We start from the raw sequence: 13,075 nt of genomic DNA, 5'->3' as shown, positions 1-13,075 counted from the left end.
AATTAAGCAACTGATGTCTTTTTCTGATATCTTCTCAGACTCTCAACTCAGAGACTTTTGGCTATCCCACCCCTCAGGTGAACACAGATGACACAGTTTGAAATCATTGGTTGCTCTCATTTTCATTTTTTCCCAAAGGGAGCAAAGTGAATGTCAATGGAGTAGATAATGTCTTGAAAAACATAGGGATAGAACTCATGCCGAAGGAACGTTGGAAGCTGCTGAAGACTCTGCCTATCACCTGTGAGCATTTCTGATTCCACCTTGGCTCCAAGGGGACTTTTTTGGGGGGCGGGGCGGGGGTGTCGTGGGGGCTGAGAGGGAGTCACTGAGCAAGCAGTTCCACATTTGTTTGCATTCAACATACTGAAGACTTTTCAAATGGTAAGATTAAAATCAAGTCTTTGCGCTCATGGAAACTAGTTGACATGGAGGCTCTATTGGAACTGGATTTGAGAACTTCTTAAGAAAGAAATTAATTTATGAATCAAGATCTGATTTGTGAGTTGAGATATTACATCTGGAATGTCTGATAATCCTAAAGCACAAAGAAAAGTAAGGACAGGAGGGAAGGCAAGACAAATAAAAAATAAAAAAGAACACATTAGCATCAGTCCCAGCCTGGCAAAGTGGCTCATACAGAAGATCCCATGCCTCACTTTATTGATAAAGACAAAATGAAGAAAGCTGTATGGATATCAGACTGGATAGGCAGATCCTGTAAGGTTACTGTCTTCATGGTGGTAGTCCATGGTCATGTTATGGATGTCAGCCCTTCTTTGTCTGTGACCTTGACTGTGCCTTTCTTTACAGCTGCTGGTACCGTGTATCACAACCGACTGTTGGATGGTGTGAAAACTTTTCACAGTGAGTACAAATACAAGGTCAAGTGAGACAGGCCTTGAAGTTTGCGTTTCTTTCTGGAAAGTCTGCCTACTACTCAGTGGTAACAGTAGCTTGTTTCTGTTGAGGGTTGTCCCAAGGCCCTACTCTGTCCCACACAAATGCTACAGTGCATAACTTTCTTATTGCCACTTCCCACGGGATTTACACTGACCTGTGTGCCTCAGGCCTCACAGCTTGAATGTGGAAACAGCTATTTGAGGCCTCATTCTCGCCCATGGCTATATGTGCTCAATAGCTTATCAGTCTTTTCATTCCCCTTTGTGACTTTTAGTTTAAATTTATAGAGATAATTTACTGTCGTGACAGTTTTCAAACCTGGCAGTCACAATTAGGGTTGTTTCCAACATCTCTGCTATGAATATATGAAGAGCAACCAACACAATTAGTCACTTCCTTTGCTTCAGGTGTCTACTGAAGATCTTAGCCACATAACCTGTGACATGTAGAGGGGGTGCTCCGTTCATCCCCTCCCATCTATCCCTGCCACCTTTTCATTCTTTGTTCAAACGTTTACAGCCTTGCTTTCTTCCAGCCTTTGCCACCCAGTCCCAGAGCTAAGTAAATTTTTAAATGTGAAAACCTAATTTTACATTTTTTTCTTATTGCATATCTTCTTTTCTCAAGGAGGGAAAGGTTTTATAAATAAACTAGAAACCATTATGGAAAACCTGAACTACAATGTTGAGGAAAAAGACATGAAAGGGCTGCGGAGCTTCCTGATATCTGATGGTATTTTCTTTACTACTTCTGATTTCCTTTAAGAAGAATCACTGAGCCCTTCTTATAGACTCTCAGGGGCGGGGTGCTCAGTTATACTGAGGAAAGAAGAACTACTCATGGAGTTATAATCCTCAAGAGAATAAAATAGAGCTGCTGCCAGGTGTGGTAAACACCTTTAGTCCCAGCTCTTGGGGTGGGGGTAAGGAGCAGAGGCAGGCAGCACTCTGTGAGTTTGAGGCCAGTCTAACATGCATAGTGAGTTCCAGGCCAGCTAGGGTTACATAGTGAATCTCTGTCTCAAAAAAAAAATAGATGATAGATAGATAGATAGATAGATAGATAGATAGATAGATAGATGATAGATAGATAGATAGATAGATAGATAGATAGATAGATAGATAGATAGATACATAGATAGATACATAGATAGATAGATAGGTAGATAGGTACATAGATAGATACATAGATAAGAGATAAGAGATAGATGATAGAGATAGATAGATAGATAGATAATATATTCTGTTCATCCATTATCTGCATTGACAGAGATAAAGGCATGGGTAAGCATATTAAACATCACAGGGAATTTTTAGAAGCTATTGGAATAGCTGGTAGAAAGGTCAGAGAGCACCAAGTCAAGTGAGGAGGGGAAGGAGGTCTGGAGTTGCTTGACACATAATCTACAGTAAAAGGCCACTGTCTTCATCCAGCAAATAGGAGGAGAATGTCAGATGGGGTAGAAATAGAGTGCCAGGGATTTCTGCCTGGAAAACTTTATCTGTCATCAAAAGAAGTATCTTTTATGTCCAAATAGCCATCATGCTCATTTACCTTCTATAAAAACCCTTTTACATGATTGGATATATTCAGAAAATAACAAATTTCCCCTGTGAATATGATGGCATATTCACAGAATATTAGAAAATCTCACAGGCGAACAAGAAAAGTGTGGTCTGTGTCTCACTTATGCTTTGTGTTTCAGGTACTGGGAGGTTCTCACTGAGCTCCTTGATGAATGCAGCCAATTTGTTTTCTGGTGAGAAGCAATGATGGAAAGATTCAAGATCCTTTGGTGTATGTGTGAAAGAGTGTGTATGTGTGCACATGTGTGTGAGTGTGCATGTGTGTGCAAGCATTGTGTGTGCATTGTGCATGTGCATACATGTGTGTGCCTGTGTGTGCTTGTGTTTGTGTGCCTGTGTATGCATGCTTCTGTGTGTGCATGTGTGTGCATGCATGTGTGCATGTGTAGGTGTCCCTATATGTGTGCATGTGTGTACGCCCGTGTGTATGTGTGTTTCTGTGTGTGTGCATGCTGTGTCTGTGTGTGCATGTGTGTGCAAGCATGTGTGTGCGTTGTGCATGTGCATACATGTGTGTGCCGGTGTGTGCCTGTGTGTGTGTTTGTGTGCCTGTGTATGCATGCATATGTGTGTTCCTGTGAATGCATGCTTCTGTGTGTGCATGCATGTGCATGCGTGTGTGCCTGTGTAGGTGTCCCTATATGTGTGCATGTGTGTACGCCCATGTGTATGTGTGTTTCTGTGTGTGTGCATGCTGTGTCTGTGTGTGCGTGTGTGTACCTGTGTGCATGCATGTGTGCATGTGTATATGCAATTTCCATTTCCCACCTCGCTGTAGGGGTGCTAGGATTATGGGTGCACACCACTGCATCTGGCTTTATCACTTGGCTTCTGGGAACTGAACTCAGGTCATCAGGTGTTGTATGCAGTAGAGGCCTTTGCCCATCTCCCTGGCCCCCTGCTTTCATTTCCTTGAGTAGGATTTCTGTTCTTTAATTTTTATCTCTGCTGCTTCTTGACCCTATGGATTTTTAGGTTTGGACCCTGAGCATATCCCATAAGTTCTTACAAGCTGTAATCATTATGTTTTCTTTATTGCTATCTAGTTGTAATGTTTCCTCAGTCTTGTCCTCAGTCCCTAATATTCTTTCTTCTTTTGCTCTAGTTCATTTGTGATTTTTCTGAGTTTTTTTAATTCATTTAGGATTTTTTACATTTCTAGTTATTTTTGGTTTTGTTTTGTTTTTTTTTTATTAAAATCTTAATTTCCTTGCTGAGTTTTTTCATCCTTTTTACTAACTTCCTTATTTATATTGCTAAATTTTTTTCTAGGTCTTGAATTTCTTGAGTTCATTCATCTGCTTGTTTGTATACTATTTGTGCTCATTTATTTTTTTCAGGACAGAAGCCTAAAGACCACCCAGTTGAATGCCCCCTTTCACAAGACACACCCTACCAGCACTGCCGGGAGTGGGGGATGCCTGTGTAGCTGCTGAGTCCCCCACCAAGTATCTCTGGGGCTATTGAAAGTGTAGAAATTAATCAAACTAAAACAATTAGGGCACAGACACTGAGCAACGCCAGGTACCTGGCTCCCTCGGGGAGTCTGTGCCTGGTCTTCCGGTCTTTCCAGGCGTTGAGGCCTCAGTTCCCACTATGGGCAGCCTCTGCAGCATGGCTCACACTGCCCACAAAGTACACCTGTGTTCATGGATCTGTTTCCAAGCTGCCGCCAGTTTCCTGGGCCCAAGCTGATTCCCAAAACGGTCACTAGCTTAACCAGAGAGGTGAGGAAGACCTTTAGGACTTGGGGACATAAAATTGCAGGGGCTTCAGCCCTGACAACTTCAAGGAACCCACCCCTCCCAGTCTCCGGTGTCTGTCTTCTACATGGATGGTTGGTAGATCTGTCTTTTCTTTTTCATTCTTTGGAGAATAACTGACTGGGTACCCATAGAGCTCACAGTGGCTTTCCTTTTCCGTTTTGCTTAAAGCCCAGTTCGAGGGGTTCCTTCATTACCAAACGGTGTTATTTAGGATTATTATCCATTGCTTATTTTTATAATCTTAATTGTAATACGTCCCAACTTTGCCTGGTCTCTGTTACTACTGTGCTCCCGTGCCTTCCCATGTCACCGTCCCTTTTCTGCCACCCCCGCACTGAAGTCTCCCTCCTCTTCACTCATTCCTCCCTCATTTCACTCTTAGAGGAAACGTGCTTGGCTTTAGCTCTTTCTTGTGATGCCGCCCAGAGAAATACGCCTCATTGTGTCATCAGCTTTCTGCCCCTGTCGTCCTGACAACTGCATCCTTGTCATCATTTCCTTAATGAAGAATCATTCTATATGAAAATACTCATTTATTATGTCTCTCATCTTTTTAAAGGTGGTAAAATAGAAGCTGAGGATATACAGCCATATCTGGAAAGCTTAGGCATTGAATTAACAGACAGTGAAAGCCAGATGATAAAGAACATAGTTCCAGTCGATGGTAAGTAGCTCAGACCCCACCACTAGTTCCAGCACTCCTGGTCTCGGCCTGGATTGTCTAGGGTTCTATGTGCATAGTCACTTAGCAGCTCACTGAAGATGGAAAGTCAGAGTCAATTTTGACGAAAGTGTACTTTCCTCACTATTCACATGCTAAATTGGGAGGTAATACTGTTTGGGGGTTCTGGTAATTATGATAAACAGTTTTAAATATCGTGCTGCAACATGCCTAAAGCTAAAGTCAGAAAAGATGATGACCAAAAGATATATGGAATGAGGAGGGTCCTCGGAGAACAGAACGACAACCCGCGTTTCAATGTTTACGCTCCACTTGCAGCATATCAGATGCTACAAAAGAATAGTTAGCCTTGTGAGTGCCAGCAGATTCTTTGAACATGACTAGTAACATCTGTAAACAGGGCTTCCTAGATTTCTACTTCCTCTAATTAATGTGACCTTTCCCTTACAGATGACAACATGGTGTATCAAAACGTGTTAATGGACGCACTGCGGACTCGCAGAAGTGAGTGCAAAGTGTTCTGACAGAGGAAGGACTACAAACCCCTTCCTTCTCTGGTCACATTACTAATTGTAGTACCATATTCGGTGATGTAAGCACTAGAACAGTTGTCTGTCAACAGCTGGCACAGTCACCCATCTGACTGTAGCAATCTTGCATCTCTCTGTACTGGTAGGAATTGTTGGCTGAGCCGACAGCTGCTGTAACAGGAAGTCTTGCCTACTCTTCTCTCCTGGGTAAACTCCTCCTAGACAGCTGTCACCGTGTTCCCTAAAGCACAGAGAAGGAGGACCTTCCCTTTCCCAAATTCCCAACTAATTTATTTTATCACCTCAAGGACTTTCTGGTGCTGGCACCTTTCATTTCCTGGTTGTATGGAGTGATGGTTATGGGTAATTATCTTTTTTTTCCTTTTGGCATAAAACCAAATCTCCTTTATTCTTTCTTTAAGGTGGAAAAGTCAGTCTTGATAAAATTGATGATGCTCTTGAACAACTGGGATATCCTCTTGAGGAAGAGGAAATAGAGGAATTGTCTAAACATCTGCCCGTTAATCGTGAGTATTTCAAAACACACTGTGCTCTACAAAAAGAATTTCAGTTCTTTTTGTATAGCATTCCTAGGCAGTGGGCTACATCAAAACAAAGCTGAATTATCTCCCTCCCAGCCACTGGCTCAGAAATTCACTGAAGCAGATGAACTCAAGTTTCGTGCTCTCTGTGAGAAGCACATGGCCACAGGAGTTGCCACAGCTGCTCTGGGTGAAAAGTGGAAGGGTTGTGTGGTCTGCATCAGTTGTGGGGATGACAGCCAAGGTTTCCCCTTGAAGCCAACGTCTTGACCCATGGCGGAGTGCAACTGCTGTTCAGTAGGGGGCGTTCCTGTCACAGACCAAGGAGAACTGAAGAGGAAACCAGGTCCTTCATGGATGTTTCATGGGAACCAGTTTGAGTGTTCTCAGCTTGGTTATCATTTTTTTTAAAAAGGAGAGAAGGCTATTCCTGGATTGACACATACTATAGTGTCTGCACAGTTGGGGCCCAAAAGAACTAGCAGAACCTAAAAGCTTTTCGATCTCTCTAAAGAAGATGACATCCACCAACAATGCAGTCAGAAAGCCCTTAATCAAAGAAGGTAGGAAGTCTAGGACCAGAGTGCCCATGACTCAGCATCTTGTGACTCCATGTGTCCTGAAACACAGCTGCCAATGTAGTGTTCTAAAGAACTGTGGGGGTCCTCTTTCCCCCTGGGTTTGTTGCCACCAATTGAAAGGGGAGGGGAAAGAGGCAGATGGGGTGACAGAAAGCTTTGGCGGTCTATGAGCACAAACAGACAGCCCCACCCCCACCCTCAGGAGACAGAAAGGAATACTGGGATTGAGGAGCCTGGGGACAAACCCTTATTTGCATTAAGTGACACTTTCCTGACACAAGGCTTAGTAAGTGGCAGAGCCCCTAGCACAAGCCTTCTCAGCAGAAAACTGTGCCAAAGGTCAAGCTAAAGAGAATCAGGCCTCCGGTTAGAGAGGGTTTTTAGATAAGGTCAGTCCTCCTGGCCTGGGGATGTCCTCCAGACATGCAGGTAGAGAGCAGGAAGTTTTGCTGGAGGGAGGGAGCTCCACGCTTCAGATCTATTGAGATAGCCGCTAGGCCATGGGAAGGCTGCGTGACCTCTGACCAGCCAGCAATGTCTGATTTCCAAGGAAAAAACAACACACACACACAAAGAGGAGGCTGCAGAATACGATATATAGTAAACTTCTGACCAAAAGAATGAAGCCAAAACAAACAAACAAACAAAAAACCCACCCGGAACAGACTACCAAGAAATGTAGACTGTCCTGGCTGAGAAATCCTGCTTCCAATTCCAGTGAAAGTCCGTGATGAGTCCGAGTATACAGGGATGCTTGCGGGACTTGGGTGAGGCATTACTGTAGGAGCGTAGATGAGCAGCTGAATCATCGCCAAGTCCAAGACCGGCTTCACCACGCATGACAACTCCCAGGAACTGCATTGTGGAGCTTGGCTTCAGTCAGCCTTCTGCTTCCTGTATGCTCCAGCATCTCCTGTGGTCACTTGCAGTGCAGCATGGGAAGGAGACAGCAGGGAGTTGTCTTAGTCAGGGTTCTATTGCTATGAAGAGACACCTGACCATACAATTCTTATAAAAGAAAGCATTTAATTGGGGACTTGCTTTCCGTGTCGGGACAGGACGAGTTCATAATATCAGAGTTGGGGGTGTGGTGGCAGGCAGGCAGGCAACAGGCAGGCATGGCCCTGGGGCTGAGAGCTTTACCTCCGGGTACACAGGCAGCAGGAAGGGAGAGTAGCCCACCCCCAGTGATGCACTCCAGCATGACCACACCTCCTAGTCCTCCTAATCCTATCGGTTTTACATCGTGGTAATTAAGTATCTGAGCCCACTGGGGCTATTATTCAGACCACCACAGGAATGTGGTGTCACTTGGCTGGAATTCCAAGTGACACCACGTGGTCCTCTCCTTCTGCCAAGGAGTGTTAATAGCTCCATTACCACAGACCTAGCTGTTGTGGTATTATTTTGGTCAGTTAATTGCCATAGCTATTCAACCAAGAAAATATCTACTCTAGGATAGCAAAGAGAAGTAAGCCACACTGCAACAATACTATATGCCTAACAATTACATTTAGTCGATTCCTAGATATCAAACTTTAGGTACAAAGAAATTACCCTCTCAGAATTGTGTTCAGGTGGATCTGGGGTAGAGCACGTGAGTTTTTGTTAAAATAAGTAATCTTTTTACACCTCTATTTAAAAAAAAAAAAACTTAAAAAAGAAAGGCATTCTGATATGCTTACCGGGGCTTAGTTTTTTTCATTGTCTTTAGCACAAGATTTCAGTTGAAACATTGTTAACTCTAAGCATGGTAAGCATCTTGGGCATAGTGAGTTAATGTTGAGGACTGACAACCGTTGAGCGAGCATCCTCAAAGTGCTCACCTTCCAACCTTTTCTAATGCAGTTGAATCATGCTTCAAATCATAAGACCTAATTTTCTTGACCAGTCTCTAATCCTTCTGTTCAAGACTCTGTGTAACACAGGAGCCGAGCAAAATTGTGTAACGTTATGCTGGGATAATGCCTTACTCTGAGATCTAGAGAGCAAGCTGACTACACCTCACTACATAAATATTAGTGAATTTTGCTCATACTCTACGAAAAGTGATAGAAGCCTCGTTTCAAAACTGTAATCAAAGAGAGAACTCTTAAGCAAGGGGGTCTAAAGAACAGCTACAGAGATACTTAAAATTGTTTTTAATTAGGAGGAAATATATACATTTCTGTGTCTCATGGAGTACTTTCTTCTGGGTCTTAAATTCTTTGTAACCCTGTGGCTGCTTTGTGGAGCATGCACATCCTGGTACCTGCAGAGGTCAGAAGAGGGGTTGGATCCCTTGGGACTGGAGTCAAAAATGGGTCTGGGCATTAATTCCTGCCACCACAGGAACAGATGTTTTGTTGACTGGTGTACCCTCAGCACTGAAAAGGGGACCTAGATACAGTAGACACCCAACAAATACTTGCATTAAAAACTTAAAAATATAATTTCCCCCATTGTCCTCAGTAATGAGTGAGGAACAGAAATCAGGAAGCATGACTGAATGTAATGAAAGTGTTTATCATATTTAAATTCTTTTGCTTTTCCTCAACATTATGCTTATATAGACAATAAAAATAAAATGTCTAGTTAGAAAAAAATTCTAAGCCATTGTTAAATCACTGAACCTTCACAGTTAAGAATTTTATTTAACTGGAGCCTGTATGAGACTGTTCCAGCTGCCATAACAATATGGTGGGGGGTAGGGGGGGTCTTATAGAACAAAACTTATTCTGTCATCGTCTGGAGTCTGGAAACGCCAAGACTAAGGCTAGAATGTGTGCTTTCTGGGAGGCCGTGTTCCTAGCCTGCAGGTGCTTGCCATCCACAATGTTCTCACTTAACCAAGGGAGCCGGAAAGAAGCTGGCTCTCACTCCTCACGAGCCATGGCTTCCTCTGACCAAGCTTCACCTTATGATTTTATTCAAACTTTCATTCTCTTCCAAAGTCCACATTTTCAAATACTACCACATGAGGGATTAGGGCTCCAGTGTACACGTTTTGAGAGACCATGGCTCACCCCACGGCAAAGTTCGTCTAAGGGCTGTCTTCTATTGCAGACGAGAGGACAGTCCGCATGGACCTGCTTCTGGAAGAGGTCAGTTCCGTGTTAGGTGAGTTGAGAAGATGGGAAAACAAGGTCCACATGATCTCTTGTCTGGTGTGGTAGCACACGCCAATAATTCCGGGGCTCAGGAAGGAGGATCCTTGTGACTTTGAGACCAACCTGAGCTATATAGTGAAATGCTATTCAAAAACAAACAGGGCAGTGAGATGGTTTGTCAAGTAACAGCACTGCCGCACAAGTGTGACAACGTGAGCCCGTGGTGGAAGGAGAGAATCACCTCCACACCCACGCTGTGGCATGCATGCATGTGCACACCATAACTAATAAGAAAAAAAAAAAACTAACCTAAAATGGGTCTCTTAACAAGTCCTTTTTTGGTTTTGTTTTTCAAGACAGAGTTTCTCTGTGTAACAGCCCTGGCTGTCCTGGAACTCATTTTTGTAGGCCAGGCTTGTCTCAAACTCACAGAGATCTGCCTGCCTCTGTCTCCCAAATGCTGGGATTAGAGTATACATAGCTACCATACCCAGCTGTATATAAAACAAGTTTTTAAAAGTATTTTCTGTTATCTTGTCCATGTCAAAGTAATTATATAATTCTAAGTATTTGTGCCAGTAATCACAAGTGGCCTGCTTTATAAACTGACATCTTTGATAGTCATTTATTTATAACAACTTGGTTTTGTTTTATTTTGAGATAGATTTTTTACTCTATAGCTGTGGCTGGCCAGAAACTCACTATGTAGACCAAACTGGACAAGGTCATAGAGATCCACCTGCTTCTGTCTCCCTAGTGCTGGGATTAAAGGCCATCAGGCCTGATCTATATCTTATTTTAAAGCCAACAGAAGAATTCCCCAACAGAAAGCCCATATTCTTTGAAGTTTCTCGGTAACATAATTTTTCTTTATTTATTTTTATGTGTACGTGTTTAAGTAAAACAAAATATTTTGTTTGGACTTTTTGTTTTATAAGATAGAGTCTTACTGGGACCTAAGCAGTCTCAAACTCCCTACACAGCCCAGGCTAGCCTCAAACTCACTACACAGCCCAGGCTAGCCCCAAACTCACTAATACAACCCAGACTAGCCTCAAACTCACTAATACAACCCAAGCTAGCCTCAAATTCACTACATAGCCCAAAGCAGTCTCAAACACACTACACTGTCTAGGCTAACCTCAAACTCACTACATAATCCAGGCTAGCCTCAAACTCACTACACAGCCCAGGCTAGCATCAAACTCATTACATAGCCCAGGCTAGTATCAAACTCACTACACAGCCCAGGCTAGCATCAAACTCACTAGACAGCCCAAGCTAGCCTACAGCTCATAGCCTGCTTCCTACCTCAGCCTCCTACACGCAAGGGTTAAAGGTATAAGCCACCACATGTGACTAGCAACATGCCCTTTTTTTCTACTGTTTCAAGAGTAAAATGGCATGACAGATTTACACCTCTGGCTTCTGTGAACAAGGCACAAATGAGAATAAAGTGAATATTAAATATTAGGTAAAGGCAGAATGACTGCCGCCAGCTCATTTAGTGGTCTATGACAGAAACATCAACTTCTTGTGTGTTTGTTTCTTAGTTCCCAAACCGAAGCGTTCTCTTGACCAGAAAGAAGTTACATTTCTGTCACTCTCCTGAAACAGCCCTTCTGTGTCTGTGTTGTTGGTTTTTAAAATATTTTTGATATTTTTTTATTTTTATTTTATGCATATGGGTATTATGCCTATGTGTATATCTGTGCACCATGTATGTGTCCCAGTGGAGGCCAGAGGAGGGTGTTGGCTCCCTTGGAACTGGAGTTACAGATGTTTGTGAACTGCCATGTAGGTACTGGGACTTGAACATGGGTCCTCTGGAAGAGCAGCCAGTACTCTTAACTGCTGAGCCTTCTCTCCAGCCCTTGTTATTGCTTTTTAAATTTTATATTTTATAACACTAGACATTGTGATTTTGTTATTACTTAAAATTGTAATTACAATTTTACTATTATTTTCTTTCTGTAGGGGAAGAAATTGACTTTAATGACATGGACAATGTTCTTAAAAACATTGGGTTAAGACTCCACTTAAAGGAAAACAATGTATTGATGAAAGGCTTGCCAATTGATGGTAAGGACTAACTCAGCAAGTATGTAATTTACCAGTAAGCTATTTACTGGCCCAGTGAAAACTGATAGTTACCATTAGGTACTAGTGTCGCAAAAATGAATAAAAAAAAGTCTATAATGTATAGTTTATTGATAACAGTGAGGATTAAACAAAACAATGAACACGAAAAATACATGTTTTAAGCATAAAATATTAATATAAATTTTTAAAATGTTACATACTATGTGTTGATGAATAAGCATTTGATTATGACTATTAAATAATTTGTTTTCTTATTAGAATATAAGCATATAAGGTTTCATCTTATATTTAAACATACATTTATTGTATTTGGTCATCAGTCCTCCTTCATCCTCTGCTATTCCCCCACAACAAATAGGATCCTTTATTTTCATGTCTTCTTTTTGTTTTTAATCTAGATTCTGTACCATTAATCAGTGGTATTGTGTTTGCCTAGGATAGCCAAGGCCCTAGGTTTGATCCCTGGCAACACACACACATGATTCTGCAAAAAAGAAAAAACTTGGTATTTGTCCTTACAAATATGACTCATTTTCACTTAGCGTCATGACATGCAATAAGGTTCATTATCTGCAAATGACAGAAACTTAAGATTTTGTTCTTCATTATGGCTAAAGAATACAAACATTTTTCTTCCTCCATACATCTGCTGATGAGCACCAACTAGTAGGACTGGTACCACAATAAACATGGGTGTTTAGGCACCCCCACTGAGTGCTGAGCGCGGGAGGAGGCAGGGAAATCCATCTAGCCACTGTTTTTCAAGTGGATAGATTTATTCTCTTAAAAACTTATACATGCAAGGGAAATCCCTAGAGCTGTTTCCTGAGACTTCAGACTTTGTGCTGTATCGTGGGTGTCCTCCGTTCTAACTCTGCGGTTGTGTGCCTTGCTTCACAGCTGCTGGGAAGGTGTATAAGCACAAACTGATGGACGGCGTCTTGTTCCTCAAAGGTGAGTGAGAAACTGGGTAGAACTGGACTTCTCGTGCTTTGCTTTGCTTGGTGGGTGATGATCAATCAGAGTTGTTACGTCATTGGCTGCGTTAACCACCACGCCCTGTGAAGACGCAACATTCTACTCTCACGGCACTTGGAGTCTGCTCTCATGGCACTTGGAGTCTGTTTGCTGAGAGTTCTAAGTCTGAGTGGTTTCTGGCTATAATTTGACAGACTTACTCCTTATGAATGTCTCTACAGGGGTTATGGGCAGAACAAAGAGAGGTGTCAACCCTTTCCTCACCAACTCCACCCCTTTGGCTGCTCACCCTTTAATTAATGCATTGTTGTTGGA

At 42.4% G+C, this 13,075-nt stretch overlaps 1 protein-coding gene and 1 long non-coding RNA gene across 2 annotated transcripts in view; both read left to right on the top strand.

Moving 5' to 3' along the window:
* The first annotated feature begins 174 nt into the window (after positions 1 to 174).
* On the top strand, positions 175 to 1,638 carry LOC126487521 (uncharacterized). Its single transcript, XR_007588413.1, has 3 exons — positions 175 to 243; positions 814 to 867; positions 1,531 to 1,638. It is a non-coding gene; the product is annotated as an uncharacterized lncRNA (long non-coding RNA).
* A 544-nt stretch (positions 1,639 to 2,182) lies between these two features.
* Positions 2,183 to 13,075, top strand: part of LOC126487557 (EF-hand calcium-binding domain-containing protein 13-like) — a 33,151-nt gene continuing 22,258 nt past the window's right edge. The window contains exons 1-8 of the mRNA XM_050120446.1: positions 2,183 to 2,186; positions 2,609 to 2,662; positions 4,815 to 4,919; positions 5,388 to 5,441; positions 5,890 to 5,994; positions 9,636 to 9,689; positions 11,657 to 11,761; positions 12,683 to 12,736. Coding sequence (XP_049976403.1) covers positions 2,183 to 2,186; positions 2,609 to 2,662; positions 4,815 to 4,919; positions 5,388 to 5,441; positions 5,890 to 5,994; positions 9,636 to 9,689; positions 11,657 to 11,761; positions 12,683 to 12,736 — 535 coding nt within the window. The remainder of the gene's footprint in view (positions 2,187 to 2,608; positions 2,663 to 4,814; positions 4,920 to 5,387; positions 5,442 to 5,889; positions 5,995 to 9,635; positions 9,690 to 11,656; positions 11,762 to 12,682; positions 12,737 to 13,075) is intronic.

The sequence above is a fragment of the Alexandromys fortis genome, unplaced genomic scaffold (assembly GCF_014885135.2).
Source record: "Alexandromys fortis isolate MF-2015 unplaced genomic scaffold, M_Fortis_MF-2015_v1.1 scaffold_174, whole genome shotgun sequence".
Classification (NCBI taxonomy): Eukaryota; Metazoa; Chordata; class Mammalia; order Rodentia; family Cricetidae; genus Alexandromys; species Alexandromys fortis.
This window is presented reverse-complemented; position numbering and strand designations above follow the sequence as displayed.